Source organism: Montipora foliosa, chromosome 4 (assembly GCF_036669935.1).
Source record: "Montipora foliosa isolate CH-2021 chromosome 4, ASM3666993v2, whole genome shotgun sequence".
Classification (NCBI taxonomy): Eukaryota; Metazoa; Cnidaria; class Anthozoa; order Scleractinia; family Acroporidae; genus Montipora; species Montipora foliosa.
This window is the reverse complement of record NC_090872.1, coordinates 5460170-5480169: the sequence shown is the minus strand read 5'-3', so window position 1 is coordinate 5480169 and position 20000 is coordinate 5460170. Positions and strand designations below refer to the sequence as shown.

Sequence of the window (20000 nt, the reverse complement as noted above, 5' to 3'; positions counted from 1 at the left end):
TTTGAAAGAGTCCATAGCAGCGGTTTGGTAGTTAAAAGCCACCCCCCCCCCCCCTTAAACGTCGTTTTTTTCTTTTCAGTTGTTAGGCCCAGTGTTCAAATTCTGCATCAGTAGGATCTTAAATTTCAGTTGATTTACCGATTTGGAAAGAATTTTCCGCGAGATATTTTCCCTTAAGTCGAAAATTAAGTCAATTGCAACCTCAGTTATTAGTTGTGAAAGTTAAATTGCTGTTCCTTGGCAGATTAGACTTGCAACTTCTTCTTGGTTTTGGTAATTAAGGTTCGATCTTCCTTTGTCCTTTTGTTGCTTTTGTAGTTACCTTGGAAAAGTTCAAGACTGTTTTGAGTCAGTATTGTGAAAACATGAAGAAGTAAGTAATTTGTGACTGTATTCGAAATGGATATATATATACATATATATCTGAAGGTTGAACCAATCAATAAGACATAACTTTTTCTGTGAGAAAAAAAAAATTGAAAGCGTCATCAAACGAATGAGATGGAAAGGTCATTTCTACGGAAAATACTAAAAACAGAAAAAGTTATGTCTTATTGATTAGTTCAACCTTCAGATATACTACGCTCTGCGAAACGCAAACGTCAAAACCATTGCTGGTATATCCACCTCTTGACATCACAAGACTGCATCCACTGAAGCTAGTTTACGACACGAGTGTCCGCTTGAATCTCAGTGGTAGAGCATACAATTGAATGCCAATCGCCTCCTGTCCGGAGCACTCGGTTTTTTCGAGTATTGCCGATTTAATGCTTCTCTCCATTACCATTAGTCTAACCATTACATGCATAACCATCCCAAGTGATACAAATTTGCATTGCAGCCGCTGTCAACCTTGTAATCAATAGATTTTGATTGCCATCCGTTCATGTTACACGTGTTAGCATGGGGTACAGGGATGGTGCAGTGGTGAGAGCACTCGCCTTCCACCAATGTTGCCCGGGTTCGATTCCCAGATCCGGCGTCATATGTGGGTTGAGTTTGTTGGTTCTCTACTCTGCACCGAGAGGTTTTCTCCAGGTACTCCGGTTTCATCTCTCCTGAAACACCAACATTTAACTTGATTTGCTTTCATTGTTAATTTCAGTTTACAGTGTCCCCACCAGCGCTAGAACGACTCGACACTTAAATAAAGTTCCTTTCCTTTCCTTTTTTTTATCGCGTCACGGCAAACGTATGACTGAAATTTTCGTTTTGTCAAAAATCCAAGACGCTTTCCTTTATTTTAGCCGTTCCCTACGTGTATTCTACATATAGGTGTTCATTTGTTAAAAGAGAGAGAGAGAGAGCCATGTTAGACTGACAAAAGATATCTTCATGCTTTTATGTAGGCAGCAACCCGCCGTTACCCCTTTGCCGTTTTACGAGAACGCATTGCTAAATGTCTCTTTCACCTTTTATTTTTCAGTGCTCTCAAATCAAAGAATGTCACTGCACTCATGGAAACCATGTCACGCCTTTCAGATACGGTAAACACGGTGAAAATTATTTGAAAACCATTGTGACTCAACTGTGGCGGGTAAAATACCTGCAGCCGTCGTTTAGCGCGGGAAAATCTATGCCAGCAAATCAAAATTAGTTTAGTTTGCTTTGGCAATATTGACGAGAGATGCCTAAGCCAATCATTAACTGTGTGTTTAACCAATCGCAAAGTGAATAAAGTGAGATGACGTGGAGAAAATTCTTTATTTCCGGAGAAAACAGCAGAGCTGGGACGAGGTCGAACTCGAACCTCACATTTTCAACTTGTTTCGAATCTCTTTCCCCTCTTTTTTCCAAATTTAGCCAAAGACATACTCAGAGACTTTTATTGCTTCTGGAGTGTGTAACTTGTCTTGGCTTAAGAAGACGTACTTAAATATCTCTATCTGTAAATGAAGCATTTCACTGCATAACACATTCCGTTTCCCATTAGGCAGTTCAATTGCTGAATTTACGCGAAAAGCCTTTAGTCGTAGAATCATTGGCTTCTCTGGAAAATGCTGTGCCGTCGACCAATGAAGATAACGCACCAGGCAATGGTAAGTTCAAATATTAGTCACTATCAGAAATACCATAATACTCTTTGTTTGTCCCTCCAAAATTTTATATAAGCATTTTTTGAATTTTTTTCTTGGGACTTACAATGGTCCCAAGAAAAACTGGCAACAATGCTTATGCAAACTATTTTGAAGGAAGAAACAAAGAGTATTATGGTATTTTTGATATTGGCTAATTGGAAACGCAAGATGGAGAGCTGAAGCATTGGCTACTTCCACAAGAATAAGAAATCACAAAACAATACATTTAACGAGCAAAAACAATGGCTCTGCCTATCGCGAATGCGCGTTTTAAATTTGTGTACATTTTTCTGCCGTCCTCTTGCGAAAAATGATGATGGCAAGTTCTTAGTAATGATGGCAAGTTCTTTGAAGGGACAAACGGACACATTAATAATTATTTGTAATCTCAAATGAACTGCCAAACTAGCCGTTAGCCCCCAAAAAGCAGGGACAGTCAACGACGAAAGGGCTCAAAATTTGTCAGAATTACCTAAAATGGTTTCCACGATGCTTTGAAAAACTCGTTTAGTGACTTTTTAGCTGCCGTACAAAATATTTCGGTTGGGATGTTCTAGGCGAATTTTCAGGTCTCGAAATTTCTAGGTGGCTTTTTTTGCCTCGTCCGAAAGTTCTAGTAATCGATTCGGGTGTGGTCAGAAACTATACATTACATAGCCGTGTCTTAAATGTTTATTCTTTGTTTTATTTTTTTTCAATGGCAGAGAATATCTGGAACGTTCAAGTATTTACGCGACCAAACGCTAAATGTCAGGTGAGAGCAAGTGTCTATGATGTCAACAAGGGTTTTTTAAGGCTGCATGAATTGTCTCGTTCTTTGTAAAAATACATTTGCATTTTGTGAAATCTCTTCGGTCACCTGGTACATCATTTGTTCATTTCAGGAACTCTCCACGCTTGTCAATCAAAGCCTCGTCTTAATGCTGAGTCACATCGAGGGCATGGTCCAGGGTGCTCCAACACCTGAAGGTAACTTTGCTTGATGAATGTTGTTATTCCTTTACATCTTAATTGTCGTTGACATGTTGCCTTCAGCCGTATTTTGTTAAAATCGACCAGGACCCGTTTCTCTCTAAAAACAAATTTGGGCCCGAAAAGCCATTTGTGAAACTGCCATCCGCTAATTTTGGAAATCTGATCTTTTGAGATGGTTCCGAGATGACAAAAAGCAGAATAACCGTGAAGTGTGACGACTTAAAACCTCTCCCTTCTTAAAATACAGAGGGAATTGTAACATCCGAAAAAGGTCCGAAACTTTTCGGCACTTTCGAGAAACGAACCCTAGGCCACATTTATGCAGTTGAAGTTTTTCTCTTGCCCTTATGTAGCATGTTTTGGTGAGTTCTGTTCTTAAAAACGTTAACAATGCAACTGATTTACTCTTGGGGCTTCCCTTGCTTCAGAAAATAGCGAATAGGATAGTTGTTAAACCTTTCTTAGCACAAACGCGGCAACCCGGCCTGGGGATCATCATTACCAAGCTTCCCTATGAGCAGAACATTCAACCCTCTTAACGTGTCTATCACCTCGAAAAGACCCTTTCACCTTAACGCACAATTCTCTGCATTTTTTTAACACTAATTCTATGGTAAACTCTCTCCTTCAAAGTTGCTTTGTTAGTTTCTTCCCAAAAAGTGCGAAAACTAGTCGTAATTTGATCATCTACAACCGCTCAAGGAAGAGGAAAGGGGTTTAAATTCGGTTGACATCAAAGACTGACAGTTCTTTGAAAACAGTGAAGCAACTCTCATGGTTATCCCTCAAACTGACATTTCCCTTTTTATTCGAAAAACCTTAAATAACAATGATCACATCCAGGTTTTCTGAGCCCGCGAGACTGAGCACCCCCAGCAAACCATTGTTTTAACAAAACCCGCTGGTCAGCAACCTGGTTCTGGTCATTGCTGTCTAAGGGCTTCCTTTTTATTCAACTTACACGACGTACAATCTACTTCAAACATGCAGAGAAGATTCAGAATTGGCGAGGCAAAGAGCTGAATCCGGATCGATGGCTTCTCCTTGCAATTTTCGATATCCACTAGACTAACGAGACAAGCTCCCAAGAAGTCGATTTTTTTTAGAGTATTGACATAGTGGTACCCAGCAAAACAAGTAAAAGCTAACCGTCCTCAAAGTGGTTTTTCAGACCTGAATACTGTAGATCAGCACGGCTTAGCTAAGAAACGCTATTTCTTGTTGAGCTAAAGCTCTAATTCTGTCTGTTTTTATTCCTTTTACAGCGGTAAGCTTGTCATATTAAGATGGGATATTGCGTCGTGTATTTGTTACGAAATGGTCCAATGTCATTTCGAGGGATGGCTATGAGTGTTGCTCCTTTGGATGAAGCAAAATAATCTGTAACGTCTACCCTGCATCGAACCCACTCACCTCTGTTGCTCGGTCATGGATAGAAATCATGACCACTTTTCCAGTTTTTCATTAAAAAAGGTTATACGACATGTTTGGGACGTTTTAAAGTGGAAAAGGTCGTCGACGTGATAGGCACTTAAGTAGACCAAGACTTAAATGTCGATTTTAAAATGCCCGTTTTTCGGTTTGTCTGTTTTATACTGATTGTAACGTTGTTGTGTTTATCACCAGGATCTTATTCTTGGGTGGAATTGATATTACCAGAGATTCACGATTTTTCACGAGCAGTAGATGGCCTGGTAAAAGAAATTTATTTGGGAATAATATTTCTTCAGTTACAGGTAAGAACTGTTGTGGCAGCTGGAGATTAAAGAATGTAGTGGATTAGAGGGACTCTGTCACGAAATTTAGGCCTGATTCACACGGTACCGTGCGAATTTTCTACCGGTTCAAAATTCGTGCATTTAGGGGTTCCGTTCACACGCAACCACGCTAAACGTACGAAAATTTATACACCTCGCCTTTCAAAAATTTGAAAACCCAAATTGGGGAAAAATTTTTAGGCGGTACGGTCGAAAATTTAAACGACGCGCTGTGAACACCTTGACCGTCAAAATTTTTGCACGGCAAAGGCGTGGTTGCATGGATGCGTGGAAACTCAGCTACTATCGTGAGGCTTTCTCTTTTTTGACCCATTTTGGATTTCGTAAAGTGGCGCTCTACGCATGAACAGATGGTAAAACCACTGACAAAGGTTAAACTTTAACCCGGTTCGTCAGTTCCGGTGAAAAGAGCGAAAATATTGCACGGTTCCGTGCGAACAAAATGGCCGGTCAAATTTTTCAACCGGTAGAAAATTCGTCCGGTACCGTGTGAATCGGGCTTAGCCAAATTCAGCCACTGGGAACTCCAAACATAAAAATAACCACTTAAAACGCTGAAGGAATGTTTGAATAAAACATCAAATGCATAACTATGGGTGGGCCAAATTGAAGAAGATTGAAATGGATTGGAATTTGGCGTTTTAAAAACTTTTCATTCTCAAAGGTTTTTAAAGTTTATCTTTGTTTTGTAACTTAAATGAAGGATGCTCGACAGACTTTTTTTTGGCGCGGAGCTTTGATTTGTGTTACTTGAAAGTATTTTATTGTATGGGAGTATGGGAGAGTAATTGTTAAAACTACTTCAATGAACTGCATTCCCGGCACACAGGCCCTTGAAGTCCTAAATATATTTTCCTCAAGTTGCATCAGTCTGTACGGAAGCAGATAAGGGTCACACGTTGTCGCTACCAAGTTGTCGCTACCAAGTTGTCGTGTTGACGTTTAGAGCAGGAGGAGGGAGGCAGGCAATTTAATTTCTGTAGCTATTCTAAGGTAATATACGCTCCCCTCCTCCTCCTCCTCCCTTGGAGACGACAACTTGGAAGCGACAACTCGAAAGCGACAACTTGGAAGCGACAACTTGGAAGATGTGGGGGGGGGGGGGGGGGGAACGTAAAATGAAAATATCATAAGGAATCAAAACTGCGATAGTACTCCTTCAAAGACTAGCACTGCTCCCCCCCCCACCCCCCTTGGGTTTAACGTGACAACATTGAAGCGAAAACGAAGAATCGACAACGTGGAAGCGACAAAGTGGAAGCGACAACGTGTGACCCTTAGCGGCTTCGGTAGTAGACGAATTTATAACGAAGCAGCGAATGGAAACTTCTCTCGTCGTTGCGTCCAATTCACGTTGTCTTTTTCAAGACTTAACGGAACTCAATGATGGAGCTTGTGGTGACAGGAGATTGAACCACCTGGAATTAAGTTAACAAGGAATGGTAAGGTGTTTTTCATACGGTTTTATATTGGTTTAAAACGTAGGGGAGAGGAGTGGGGGCATTCTTCTTTCAGCCAACTAAGTATTGATTCAAAAATTCTCAGCATCCATTTTTTTTTTACAGGAAGAAGCAAAACATGCTTCATTGCTCCACGAAATCAGAAAAAGGCAAGACATTGTTTTCTCTCACGCAGTAAGTAACGTTCTTTATTACGTTCATTCCTAACTGAATTTTGTTTGTACGTGTAATTAAAAATATTCTGAATTCAGTGATCAATTGTAATTAAGTCATTCTAAATACAGTGGAACCCTTATTAATACGGACACCGGAGGGACCATTGATATTGTCCGTATTAACGGGGTGTCCGTATTAACCTGGTTGTGTGAAGTAAGTAGAAAATACGGTACTGTTCACATCTCATGGGAGCAAAATGTGAAAAGATACAAAATAAAACATGAACGTCAACAAACTGAACGTCTTTAGCGTACAAAGTAGCCATTTTCCGTAGCTGAATCTATAAGAACGCAAAAAGTAAGTCGCCCACATATTTCAGTGTGCAGTACCCCATTAAAGCATGAGCTGATTCTGTATTCTGTATCTATTAAAAGATAAGTCTTTTCATTTATGCACATTTACACCTTAACTGATATACAGTGCTCCAAATCATTTATTGGCAAAATAGTCAGTTATTGACGTTTGAACAGCAGTATTCAACTCTCGTTCTAATGTCCCTTCACAAAAGATAAAGCTCATGAAAGAAACGAGAGTGTCCGTATTAGCGAGGTTAACTTCCTTTGAGTACTACTCGATGAGGAAGAAACATGTGTCCGTTTATAACCCATATTAACGGGTGTCCGTATTAAGTGGGCTGAATTTTGAAAGAATATTTTGGGCTTTCCCAGGGACAAAGAGAACTGTCCGTAATAACGGGGTGTCCGTAAAGCGGGCTTCGACTGTACTTTGCTTCGCGTTCCTTCTTACAGGTGACATCCTTGATCACTGGATTTGTTTGTAAACTTCATACGTCGCTTTCAAATTCCTTTTATCTGAAGCAACTTGTGAAGATCGGATTCTTGGCTCACTTTGAGAGCCTTCTAACTACAAATGGTAGGTCAAATTTACTACACTTTACAGAGGTCCAAAGATTTGGACCACCTTCACTCAGTACAATCAAGAGAAAATGAGGGGAAAAAGAGGGAGGCTCCCGGTCAAGCCCTTGGGATATGTCCTGTCCACGAAAGTTATTTTTAGACGAGCGGAAGTCTTTGCTCTAGCGGAAGTCTGTCTTCCCAGACGTCCGCATGCAGGCCAACCTCGGCCTGATGTTTGAAAGAAAATAAATATTCATCAACCTTCCACGTGCGCCGCCATTTTCTCTTTTCTCTAAGAACCTGTGCGCGAGGCAAGACTGCATGCGGACGTCTCGGAAGACAGACTTCCGCTAGAACAAAGACTTCCGCTCGTCTAAAAATAACTTTCGTGGACATGACATATCCCGGCCAACGCCCTGAGCCTCTCTCTCTATCCCCTCATTTTCTCTTGGTACAATTTAGCAGCTCTCGGAACTTGCTATTGTTCGGTATTGTAAGCAGCTTCTAAGTCATTTTATCAGTTTTTCAATTTGATACTCACCAATCAAAATGTATCTTTTGAAACGCAATGATCCAGCAAACAAGCCGTTAAATATTGTGTCTGAAATTGTTATTCTTGCTCAATCTCGCCATTCAGTAATTAGGAAGTAAAGCTTCTTTGAAGTGTCAACGAGGGGACCTCGTGGCATTAGCCCTAGGGTTTCTTGAGGTCTCCTCATCAATTATTTACTAGTAATAGTTCCCAGTTCTTCTGCCCCTGCCGAAGATAATATGGATGGCAGTTGACGTGTTTTCCAATTAATATGTGCCGTATATTGTGCCTGAAAAATCCGATATGATTTCCTGTCAGATACCATAATCTTTGATTTTCAAAGTAAAAGGAATTGCTGTAAATATTCGAAAATTACTCACCTTCAATCGCTATGCTGAACAACTCTTCGATATCGATGCTTCTTGTGACCTTCTGTCTCGTGACTCAAGTTCTGACCCAGAACACCTCGCGAGCTTGGTGAGCAATACCGATACCACCTTGCGTGTCCGGTTGAGCAATACCAATAATACCTTGCGCGCTCGGTGAGCAAATCGAGATTGCTTTCCCCTATACAATATCTACCAATTTACATATTTTCCCTTTTTACGCGAGAGCTTCTAAGTTGTCTCCTCGGGCCAGATGCCAAAACCCTGCCGGGGCAGTTATACGTGTGGATGGTGAATAAATGTTGATTTGATTTGATTTGACAGTAACAAGACTAAAGTAAGAAAATAAGCTGAACATACCAATGATCTTAGTTTCAAGTCCTTTAATAATTTCATAATAATAATTTATTCATTTCTATCGCGCCAGCTACGTTAAAGTATGATCTCCGCGCCGGCTCCGGCGCGTGTAGTTCGTACTAAGTGAGACGTTTTGGCTAGTTCTTTTACATATCCGTTTAAGAGCCTGTTTTTTTAACGTAATCAACGTCCATGATTTGAAGTGAAGCAAAAAAACTAGAATATGCTCTCCGGCTTTCCACGTGCAAGGCTTGTATCTGTTGTGCTACAGTGCGTCCAGTTCTTGGTCTGAGAGTCCCACAATTGCAACGTAAGGAAAAAATAGGAAATCAACAAGAACCACTCAAAATGCGAAGCGTTTTCTTTTTTCTTTTAGGGGATGAAATGGGAATGTTGGAAGACGCTTGTGTCGGCATTGCAAGCCTTACCTGCCTCAAGTTTAAGGTTAAGTGACATTGAAAAAATGGCCTTTTTCACGCTAGAAGACGAACAAATCATCTGATGTCAAAACAAGACAAACTAATTTTTAGACGACTTAGTCTTCCATACGAACAGGTCGACCTGATACCGACCTAGATTCACGTTAGACGAACAAATTGACAAATAGCAATCGCGGAGAAATAGAACTTGTGATTAAAGCGATGGTTTATGGGAAGTTTTCAATATGGTGGCGCGAAAGGTAAGGTAATCAAGGCAAGTCATACCTAGTGCCAGTCTTCATGCGCTCAAAGTTATCCATTGCCCGTGTTTTATGAATTTGCGTCGGACAACACTTGCGGAATTGCTCGTCCTGAATTCACGTTAGCCGACCAAACTATAGGACGATTTGTGTGTCTTCTAGTGTGAAAAGGGCCCATGAATTGAATTGAAGCGAAGTTAGTTCGGTTGATTGTAAAGACCGTTCCCTTTTCTTTCCAGCCCAGTTAGGCCATTGACCTCTCCTTGTCAGTTATATCTCGTTTCCCTTCGATGTCGACAGATAGCTCAACCAATGACGAGGTCGACAAGGAGGAGGGCGTTAATGTGCTTCAGCGTTGCCTGTATTCTCGACAACGATATTCGTCATCACAGCGGTCAAAATGTTGTGGACTCACGAGGAGCAGCATTTTGACGATTTTTTTTTCCTACAATATTCAACGTCAAAGAAAAGTTTAGTTCATAGCGTGACCAGAATCGTGACTCAGAGAAAGAACAAGCGCTGTCTATAATTTTTTTCGCAATCTGATAGGTTTATTTCCTAAAATGACCGTTTCTGATTAGCTAATACAATTGTGTGAAACGTTGACGCGAGCAGCGTTGTCCAGATTCTTGACAACGGTAAATTAGCAATCAGATTGCGAAATTACAAGCAATTGTGGTCAAAAAGATTTTTCATTGGATAGATTTAGCGTCGCGGTTACGGCAAACCGCAAACGCCAGGCTGAAATTTGCGTTTGGCCGAAAATCAAAGAAACTTGTTTGATTTGAGCTCATTTCTTGCATGTGATTCACAGATATCAAGCAACTTTTCAAAACACGGACAAAAGTTGGAATAAGAGAATTGTCATGCTTTACGACAAGCAGGACGCTGTCTTTCGCCGTTCACGTCACCGCATTGCTAAATCTCTATTACTGTTATGATTTTCTGATTATTGCTTGCAAGCTGTCGTGCAATAAACTGGAATAAACGGCTGTGACAATAAGCGAGAAAGGTGAAAAATTATCGTCGCGTGCGCCCGCCTGCCACATCACTTCAAATTTGTCCATTTACGTCATTGTTTTTAGGATGACGTCAAAGAAATGTACCAAAATTGGATGCGCGCGCGAACGGCGTTCACGTGAAGAGCCCTTGTTTTGTTAAACTAACTTTTAGCTTTTGTCCTCGTTGACACCGTCGTACCTATTGACACTTGAAATCGTAATCAGGTGATGGTCTGCTGGGGAGGGTTATCGGCCTTCAACAGCAGACTGAATTCCACTTAGCCGCCAACGTAGATGGTGTTTCTGGTCATTGCGCAGGTTGTGCCAGCGCGTAGCTCAGGATTTCCACCCATTCTCGTCACCAGAGCCTCGGATCGACCCAAGGCTCTGGGGAACTCTATGTCAGAGAACATGCGCCGTAGGGTTGTTATTGCCAAAAATTGGCTATTTGAACCTTACGGCGCCTGATCACTCCCCGTGCGAACATGAATGCACCGATTAGAGACGCTTTTGATTGTTCAGGAAAACCAATGAGAGGATACTTTGTTTCAGGGTTCCCCAGAGCTCTTCTCTTCCTCAGTCAAGAGAAGAGCTCTGGGGTCGAGATTGGATTTCCACCTTGGAGAGGTGTGCCAAATGTTTCTATCCAAACCTCAAACCCGATTGCGCAAGGAAACGAAGAGCATCTGAAGGCAAACGCTAAAACTGGCAACTGGTATCATTTGCAAAGGAAACCAAGTTGTTTACAGGACAAAAAACTCGCCAGTTTTAAAATTGGGGAAAGTGAACTATGTAGAATGCAATAGGCCTTTTGCAACAAACGATCACATGGTACAAAATCCGCCATGCTGGAGGGTAAGCTCATTATTATTCCCCCACTGGAACATTAAAACAAAGAGACCTGAACCAGTCAAGCTTGACTTGCCTTTGTTTTAATGTCCCAGTGGGGGAATAATAATGAGCTTGCCCTCCAGCATGGCGGATTTTGTACCATGTGATCGTTTGTTGCAAAAGGCCTATTCGCAGAGCAAACTACTACTTACACGGTATCCATTGAGGTAGCAGAACAAAATGTATGATTAGATGACGTCTTGCCAAATGAAAGAGATGTTATGATAAGTTTCTGAAAAACTGGAACATTTGTTTTGTTTTGTAGTTCAAAGAATGTGAAAGGGAAGATGAGATTCCAACTTTGAGCGGAAACAGGTCAGTGATTCCTTAAGGGAGATAAGGCTTTGACGCAGCCTTTATCTATGAGCGTACGTCTTCCACAATGGTTTGTACCCACCAATACAGGATCCTGTAAGAGAGATATTTTTGGAGCAGTGGCTGTTTATCGTTTACCAAGAAATCCATAAAATTTCGTTTGGAAAGTAAATGGTATGGATATTTTGGTTGTCGCGGCCGGAAAAAATCCAAAACTTTTGGAAAGTGTAAAAAGCTAGTCTGGAAATCCCGAAAGGAAAATGTATGTTCCTTTTGCCTTTTCCGTTTTAACTGCTTTCTCGAGTGCCTGTCAGTAAATCTGAGAGGATATTGCAAGTGGAACACTCTGTTCCCACTGGAATTTTCCATTCGGGAGTTTTAGCTTGCCTAAGTCGGGAACGCAGTACAAAACATGTTCTTGAAAGTAAATGGTAAACAACCAACATTTTAGTGGCGACCGGAATAGCATTCAACCAGTGAAATGGCTTTCTTTGGCGCTAAACATTTTAGTTCTGTCACGAACTTAAAAAGTAACCTCATTAACACCTAGGTTAATGGCTTTAACTATAACACGTGGACACTCCTAATTTCCTAATTATGAGCTGGTGTTGGAGCAGAGGAATAATAAATTTATCACGAGTAAGGGCAACGCTTTTTTTTCTTCCACTCCTTTAAGGTGCCTTCATGTTAAGCCTCTCGCGTAGCTGCTTTTTTAAATTTTGTTTCTTTCCCACTCCTCCCTTTCCGGACTATTTTATTTCCTCAGGGGGTATATACAAGTAAACATGTCCCTGCCGCCGAGTCTTTTCCGGCGTCTTCCGCGTGAGTTACAGGAAGGACGATTGGTGAAGGTTTTCCCAGTACTTTTCACCCAAGGGATCAATGAACATGCAACTCTCGCAGAAAGGTGCGTCGACAATTGTGTTTACTTTACGAGCATGGTGTTTAGGGTGGGAAGCGATGAATAATATTTCCACTTAGGACAAGCAGCCATCTTGAAGGGTTGAAGGACCGAGCGAAAAACCCTTTTGTTTTCGAAACCACGTATGTCCAAAAATGTAGGTATTTAGATACACGCCCAATTTTGATATCCAACACGAAGTGTCCCTATAAGTCTAAGCATTTGCTACCTGTGTCTAGCAATGAGGTAAGTAAGGGTTAAGGCCCGTTTAAAACGGTTTCAACATTGGACCAACATTCGTTCAACAAAAGTTGAACGGATGTTAGGCAAATGTTGAAAGCAAGAACAAAGTTGTGCGGAGGCCGTTCAAACGGTTCCAACATTGCGCCTACGAAAGAAAACAAAAGTTGAAAGGATTTTGGGCAAATGTTGGAAGCAAAAACAAAGTTGTGCAGAGGCCGTTCAACCGGTTCCAACATTGCGCCTGCAAACGAACGAACGCTTTCGCGAAATTGGATTGCGAGGAACTAAGAACTAGAAACCAGTCTCCCTCGTCCAGATAGACTACGCCATATTGGCTTTTGCAGCCTGATGTGAGCATGCGCGTGTTCTACAGTTGCTGAACAGAGTTTACAAACGGCCTCAACACCATTCAACGTTTTCGAGAACAAAGAAAAAGTTGAATCGATGTTGCGTGAAAGTTTAAACCTATTTAAACTTGATTCAAAAAGCCTTCAACATTTTTTACGCTTTCAAGAATCCGTGTTGGACGACCCGTTCAAACGCACCGAACATTTTGCTCAACAAAGTGTTGAATGCATGTTGAAGCAATTGTTGAAACCTTTTAAACTGGCTTTTAGCGTTATTTTGTGTTGAGGGTAAATGCAGCCATTTATCTTTACTGGAGGACTGGATTTTAGGCGAAGCTTTGTGACGTTAATCGTCTGTGTTTCCAGACGCGAGAGTCGGATGTTGAAGTTGGGGTGAAGAACAAGGGGACACTTTCTGACGCTTATTAAAATCGCCATGCATCTAATTACCCCTGAATTTCTGGACATAGAGCGATTTTCAATTGAGTGTCGAAAGTAATTAGTGAATTGATTTGGTTTTGCGTTACTTCGCTCAGTGATTGGTTCAAAGTTCTTGCGCCATTCTTTCAACCAATCAGAAGTGAAACCAAAACCAGCCGTTGCTCGCGCGTGCACATTTTCCCGCGCTTTGTGTCGGCTACGTGTAATTACTTCGAGTTTTGATTGGTTTACTGGATTGTCTCCGTCCTTTTTGATTGGCCAAAGTAATCACTTTGGTTTTGGTTTTACCACACTCGATTGAAACTCGCTCTATTTGTTGGACCCGGCGAATTGAAGGGTCTGGGCTAGGTAGTACGCTAAGGTAAAACCCCAACTTTTTTGCGTGTTGCTTTCCACCCTCGCAGTTCCGCGGTTGGAGCTTTTCCATATAAAGTCACAGCAACCATTTTGGTGTCTTTAAGTAATCCTCCGTGACACAGTTGTTCGACGTTTGGATAGATTTTTGCGGTGCGTAAGTCGCCATCCGAAAGTTTCAGTCAGGTTCTCAAGGATTTCAGTATTTGCTTGCGTAACCGTGCGTGGGTATGTAGACTCACAGCTCATCAAAGTAAAGGTGTGTACGAAAGCCTGGGCGAACGTTTGACGTGAGGTGCATTGTGCACTCTGGATAGTGACGTATGCCCTGGCTTAAGTTATCCAAGCTTAGAACAACTGACTTGGGCCAAGGATTGAACTCTAAGTAGACTATTGCCAGTTCACCTCGAATAGCTATGCTAACTGTGGGTAACAAATATTGTACAGTTGTTGTTGTTTATCTATTAATAAATTGGTTCAAAGTAATTCAATATGATAAAATGTGTTTGTGGCTAGATTTGGAGACACAAGCTTACAAGAAAAGATCAACGGTGACAGCTACAGCATCCTGAATTTTTATTTTGCGCAGTTCAAGGAAAAGTTTCCTGATGCAGGTCTGTTGAAGCAGTTTTCCACAATTAAGACCTCCGTGTTCCTTTGAAGCATGCAACAAGTTCAGTGCAAGATACTGATTGTTTGGAGTATTATTTTAATTCAAAGAGATAACAAAGGTCTGTCAGAGTTAATTTCCCGCGTAAATGGTTTTGCCCAATGCAGTGCACGTGTTAAAAAAAACTGACATCTTTTTTCTGTTTTAAGTATCTCCTCGCAAAGATGGTGACCCCAGTCTGGAACAGCTAATGAAAACTTTGAAATCAAACATCGACAGCAAACGAGGCAAAAATGTGGACATTCTACTTACCAGCGAAGAGGTAAAAACCAATAATTTGTATCAAATTATTGCCAACGAGTCAGCCGAGCGAAGACGCGAGGCTGACGAGGGGGCAATCTTAAGGACGGTGCCTACTATTGTTATTGCGCATACGTTCTGCGCATCTCCAGACATCGGATTTCCTATCGGTAGTGCTTACTAATGCAGGAATATTTTTGCGCGGTTTAAAACTATGGGAGAATGCAGAACTTAGCAAGTGCTCTTGGTATCCAACAAGAAAATTGGGGGTAACCATGCATTTTTCAGAGATAATTAAGAATCAATTTGGAAAGGAACGTCATATATTTCTTTATATTTTAAAGCTTATGACATATATTATTGGTTAATTATCTTTGAAAACTGCGAGGTTACCTCCAATTTTCGTTTTGGATTTCATTAACACTTGTTAAGATCTGCTCCAGAGAACATGTAATGTAAGATAAGGTAAGGGAACAAAGGCCGCTTATCATGTGACTTCAAGAACCAATGAAAGCGCGTGTTTTGATGTGTGATGTTATGAGACAAACAGGCATGACGCGCCATCGGTCACGTGGATATTTATGATACTGTGTTCGGAGGTAGTGACAACACATTTCTCATTTCTCTGACCATTGTGTTGTGTACACTTGCTTCGAGTGTTCTTTTATATTTATTTGCGAACCAGCGTGTTCTATGTTGAGTGAACGAGCTCTGAACGAGCTATGAACCAGCGTACGTGTTCTTATCGGCCGCTGTTGTCGTCGAGTAGAGCAGTTTGTTTTTCGTTTTGTGACCATTGCAGGGGTTTCAATAGGCTTTAAAATAAACGGTTGATTTTGTGAAGTAGGCGGCTGTGACCCCTAGCGGGGTCTGGGGGCCTGCTCCCCCAGAAAAGTTTGAAATCTAGGAGCTCGAAAATGGCATTTCCAGCAATCTGGGCATCAACATCAGTCACAAATATTTATTAACAAGTAGCTGCACATGGACAAGTTAGTTATTGATCAAGTTAGCTCTCGATTTCTTGTTGAAATAAGACAAAATATCACCTCCAGCTGCTAGCTTTCTAGTTATGTCTTCCATTTTAATAAACAACATGTGGAAAACCGGAAAGACGTAGTGAATGTGATCGAGGCAACATTTGGCACCAGTCTTTCTCTTCTGCTCATCCAACATGGCGGACTGTAAAGAACCGCGTTGGCGACTGAGACCGAGGACGACTACGAGTTCTGCGCATGTGCATTTCGAAAATCTTCCTTATTTAAACGTAATGCGCGTGCCCAGTACAGAAAACTCGTACTCGTGGTCGTTTTCGTGCTCCAATCTGATGGTCTCTAATTATTCCATGAGCGCGCGTTGGATATGAGTTGGCTATAACCAGTCTCATATCCAACAAGCGCGAATGGAATAATTGGTAATTAAATTTCTTAAACTCCAAAAGTTTAGAAAGTACAAAATACGAGCGAAAAAAGCGAGGAAATCGGATGAGAACTGATGCGATGTTGTGTAAGGCTCCTTTTTCGCCTCTTCCTTTCAGCCAATCGCGTGTCTAGCGTTTTCGGTCAACAAAATTACAACATACTTCTTCTAGTAGCATCATTGATAGCCCGCTGGGACCAGGCTCTGCAGTTGGGGTTATGGAGCGAAAAGGAACGTGGCTTTTTTTTTCTCCACGTTCCTTTTCGCTCAAACAACCCCAACTTCATAGCCTGGTCCCAGGCTACATCATTGACAGCAGTAAGGGCTTCTATTTCCGAACTGTAGCATCCGCCATCTTTTTTACTCATAAACGAGTTCCCAGGTGTCCTCAGTGATTTCTGTAGTTCTTATGCCGCAATCCGCCTCGTGAGCACCAGTTTGCGTACGCGCCCCATGGGTACACACGAAGGGGCTTATCCGCGCTTCATGTCCCTGAAACTTGTTTCCTAGTGTGTACCGACGTTAAGTAATAAGTAGGCTGGCAACAGGCTGTTGGATATTGCGTTCGATTTGATCTTGAAAGGGGCGCTTTCCATTCGAAAGCAAATCAAGGGTAACTTTTTTGAATAACCATGATGGACAGCCTGGCTGCAGGGTTTAACATCATTGTGTTCCTGTATGTTTTTTTTTTTTAGTTTCAAAGTTTCCTTAGGATAACTTGTTGCAACACCTGAGCGATTTTTGCTTAATCGAAGGCTTTTTAATTCTCACGACAGATCTGTTGGCGGTTAAATGGCTGCCGTTTTACAAGTTGCAAGAGCGCAAAGGACCGGACAGGCATGGGAATCACACTGGAACAGTGTATGATCCTTAAACGAGAGCACAACTTGGATTCGCAGTTTTTTCACAGAGCGTTGGACGCAATGCGAAGGTACAGAGGGTTGTCCAATACACCGACATAATGAGATTCATAGCACTTCACAATAGACATCACAAAGTGTCCGCCAACCTTAATCCTTAATAGAGTAGTAACAATTTTGCGAGACATAAAGTGCGGGACACTTTGTGACACTTTGTGATGTCTATTGTGACGTACCAGGAATCTCATTACAGTCAAACCAAGTGAAGCGTACCCCTCAAGATTGCATTAATGAACTGATTATTTGAAACTTGAACCCGCTAGTCGTTTCAAGAATGCAATAATGAATTGATTATTCGAATATTGAACTCGCTCGTTCGATCCAAGAATACGGCTAACGGGTTCCGTTTCCGAAAAATCGATTCAGTATTGCATTCTAGAAAAGACTCGTAGGTTTGAAACCTACTAGTCGCAACAGTGAATTGATTTTTCGAAAACGGAAGCCGTTAGCGAATTTAGCCGTATTCTTGGATCGAGCGAGCGAGTTCAATATTCGAATAATCAATTCATTATTGCATTCTTGAAACGACTAGCGGGTTCAAGTTTCAAATAATCACTTCATTAATGCAATCTTAAGGGGTACGCTTCACTTGGTTTGACTGTACAATCTCATTATGTCGGTGTATTGGACATGTATGAAGGTACAAGGACTCCTTGTTGGGAGTGGGGTGAGGGTTTGATCAGTGAGGGCCTCCAACAGAACCGTGTAAGTTTAACGATTTCGTCATCCGACTGTTACCTATGAATAGGCCAGTTTCGTATTCTAACGGTTGGACTGGATCTAGCATGAAAAGGAGACTAATGCGGGCAAATTAATTTGCATTTGAAAAGATTTGCCCGCATTACCCTCCATTTCATGCTAGATCCAGTCCAGCCGTGAGAATTCGAAAATGGTCTATTAGCCACTTTCCCTTTAAAACCTTTGGTGTCTCGTTTGACATATGGTGTTTGCATAGTAGAGAAGGTATGTTCAGAGTTCTAACAGCACAAGTTCTCATCGGCTAGAAACGAAAATTACTGACTTTCACTCACTTGAAGAGCGCCATGTTTTTTTTTCACAGGAGCAAAGGCAAATTGCTTGGGACTCTTTATCTCCTTTTCAGTTGTTTGTATACCCGTTGCCAAGCAACCACACCCTCACTTATCACACTGAACTGTCACATAACATTGTCGAGCCTTCAGACCGGTGGGGCATTTGGCTTAAAACCTGATAAACGACCCGGAGTTGTTGTAGCTCAGTTAATGAATAGCGCATCTGACTGGTGTGGTGTTAGGTTCGATTCCTGCCTGGAACGTCGTATTTCCTCATCAGTTGTCGCTTCACACGTTTCCAAGCTACCATTATAACGCGTTTTTCGCGATTGGTAGACAACCACGGGCGCCGATCCTTTGTTTAGTAATACGAACTTTAGTCCCTTTAGTCCTAAATGTACAAGGACTACCCAAACCCTTGTCAAATTCCCAATTTAAATAGCACGAAGTTGTATAAAAAAGAAAAAAGAAATGAGAGAAAAGTAATTTGCAGTAATCCCGACGTGACTTGATCAAGCAACCACCTGATCTGGAGTCATATGCGCTACCATTGCGGCGATGAAATCGCGTGTAAGAAAACACAATTATTTTTGGCTTTCCAAAACCAGTTATGGGCGCAAGAGCCAATAAGAGATCCGTTGTTTTTCGTCCACCAACATGGCGGCGTTGATCTAACTTAAAAATCACTCATTGATGGGTTTGACCGCCCTTCTTTGTTTCAGTGAGGGGACAAGGCGTGAAAACACATACAAAAACACAGGAGTACGAAAATACGCTTTCAATGCGGTGCAAGTGATGGCACTTCCCAAACTGTACCGGCCACCAGACGGAACTTATGGCAAAAATGTACAGACTTAAACAAGCTTCTGATGGCGTGTCATCTCGCAATCTTTGTTTTAACTTCAGTATAATGCAAGTCGCGCGCGCTTAAGGACGGTGCCTACTATTGTTATTGCGCATACGTTCTGTGCATCTTGAGATACTCGGATTTCCTATCGGTGATGCTTACTAATACAGGGATACTTTTGCGCGGTTTAAAACTACCCGGAGAAAGTAGATCTTAGTAAGTACTCTTGGTATCCAAAATGAAAATTGGGGGTAACCTTGCATTTTTCAGCTTCAATTTGAGAAAGAACGCCATACATTGCTTTGTATTTTAAAGGTTTTTGCAAATATTATTCATGAATTATCTTTGAAAAATGCGTGGTTACACTTGTTAAGATCTACATTTCCTGCATAATCACACACCGGGGCAAAAATATTGTTAATTAGTAGGCACCGTCCTTAAATGGAAATTATCAGTTGTACATGTGTATTGAAAAACAAGGGCAGCCACTTTGTTCCTTTGTGCCCGTTAGTATAATTTTCTGTCGTTTTGAACACGAATTTTTGTTTTCTGTTTCCGAAATTTTGACCACAAAGTTTTCATGGATACCCTTGTATGTAGACATGTATGTCCCTATTTTAAATTCATCAGTGGTTGTTTGAAATGTAGATAGAGAAACTGAAATCCATGTTGTTTGGGAGTTAGATTGAGGCGCTTGCAGTAATACCTTCCTTATATCAAAGGCTTTGCTGAAGAGTAACTTAACAATTATCGTCGTCGCTTGGGATTTAAGGGACTGGGTAAAGCATTTTTTTTTTGTGTGTGAGTTAAGACGTAGGGAGGCCTTTTGGAATTTCTGTTTGGATAGAAGCTGGTGCGCTTGTTTTGTAATAAATAGTAGGGTAGAATTGTGGTGAATCTAAAGTGGATAGAAATATTTCGAAGCCAATTATGTGGTCAATGTCAAAGTAGCATTGAACTATGACAATTACTTAATTTTCACTTTGCCCATGGTGGGTAATCAAGAATTAAAGTCCATAATTGAAATTAGGTACTTTATGTAACGAATTCACAAATCTATCGGGA

At 41.3% G+C, this 20000-nt stretch overlaps 1 protein-coding gene across 1 annotated transcript in view; it reads left to right on the top strand.

Annotated features, from left to right (window-relative positions):
* LOC137999610 (inositol polyphosphate-4-phosphatase type I A-like) overlaps positions 1-20000 on the top strand; it is a 56427-nt gene that overhangs the window by 36397 nt on the left and 30 nt on the right. Inside the window, exons 21-35 of the mRNA XM_068845431.1 lie at positions 319-373; positions 1427-1487; positions 1934-2039; positions 2783-2832; positions 2963-3047; positions 4680-4789; positions 6397-6465; positions 7257-7380; positions 9016-9083; positions 11476-11525; positions 12292-12432; positions 14328-14425; positions 14631-14743; positions 16914-17068; positions 18811-20000. The exon at positions 18811-20000 is cut by the window's right edge and continues 30 nt beyond it. Of these exons, the coding sequence (XP_068701532.1) occupies positions 319-373; positions 1427-1487; positions 1934-2039; positions 2783-2832; positions 2963-3047; positions 4680-4789; positions 6397-6465; positions 7257-7380; positions 9016-9083; positions 11476-11525; positions 12292-12432; positions 14328-14425; positions 14631-14743; positions 16914-17068; positions 18811-18946 (1421 nt within the window). The 3' untranslated portion in view covers positions 18947-20000. The remainder of the gene's footprint in view (positions 1-318; positions 374-1426; positions 1488-1933; positions 2040-2782; positions 2833-2962; positions 3048-4679; positions 4790-6396; positions 6466-7256; positions 7381-9015; positions 9084-11475; positions 11526-12291; positions 12433-14327; positions 14426-14630; positions 14744-16913; positions 17069-18810) is intronic.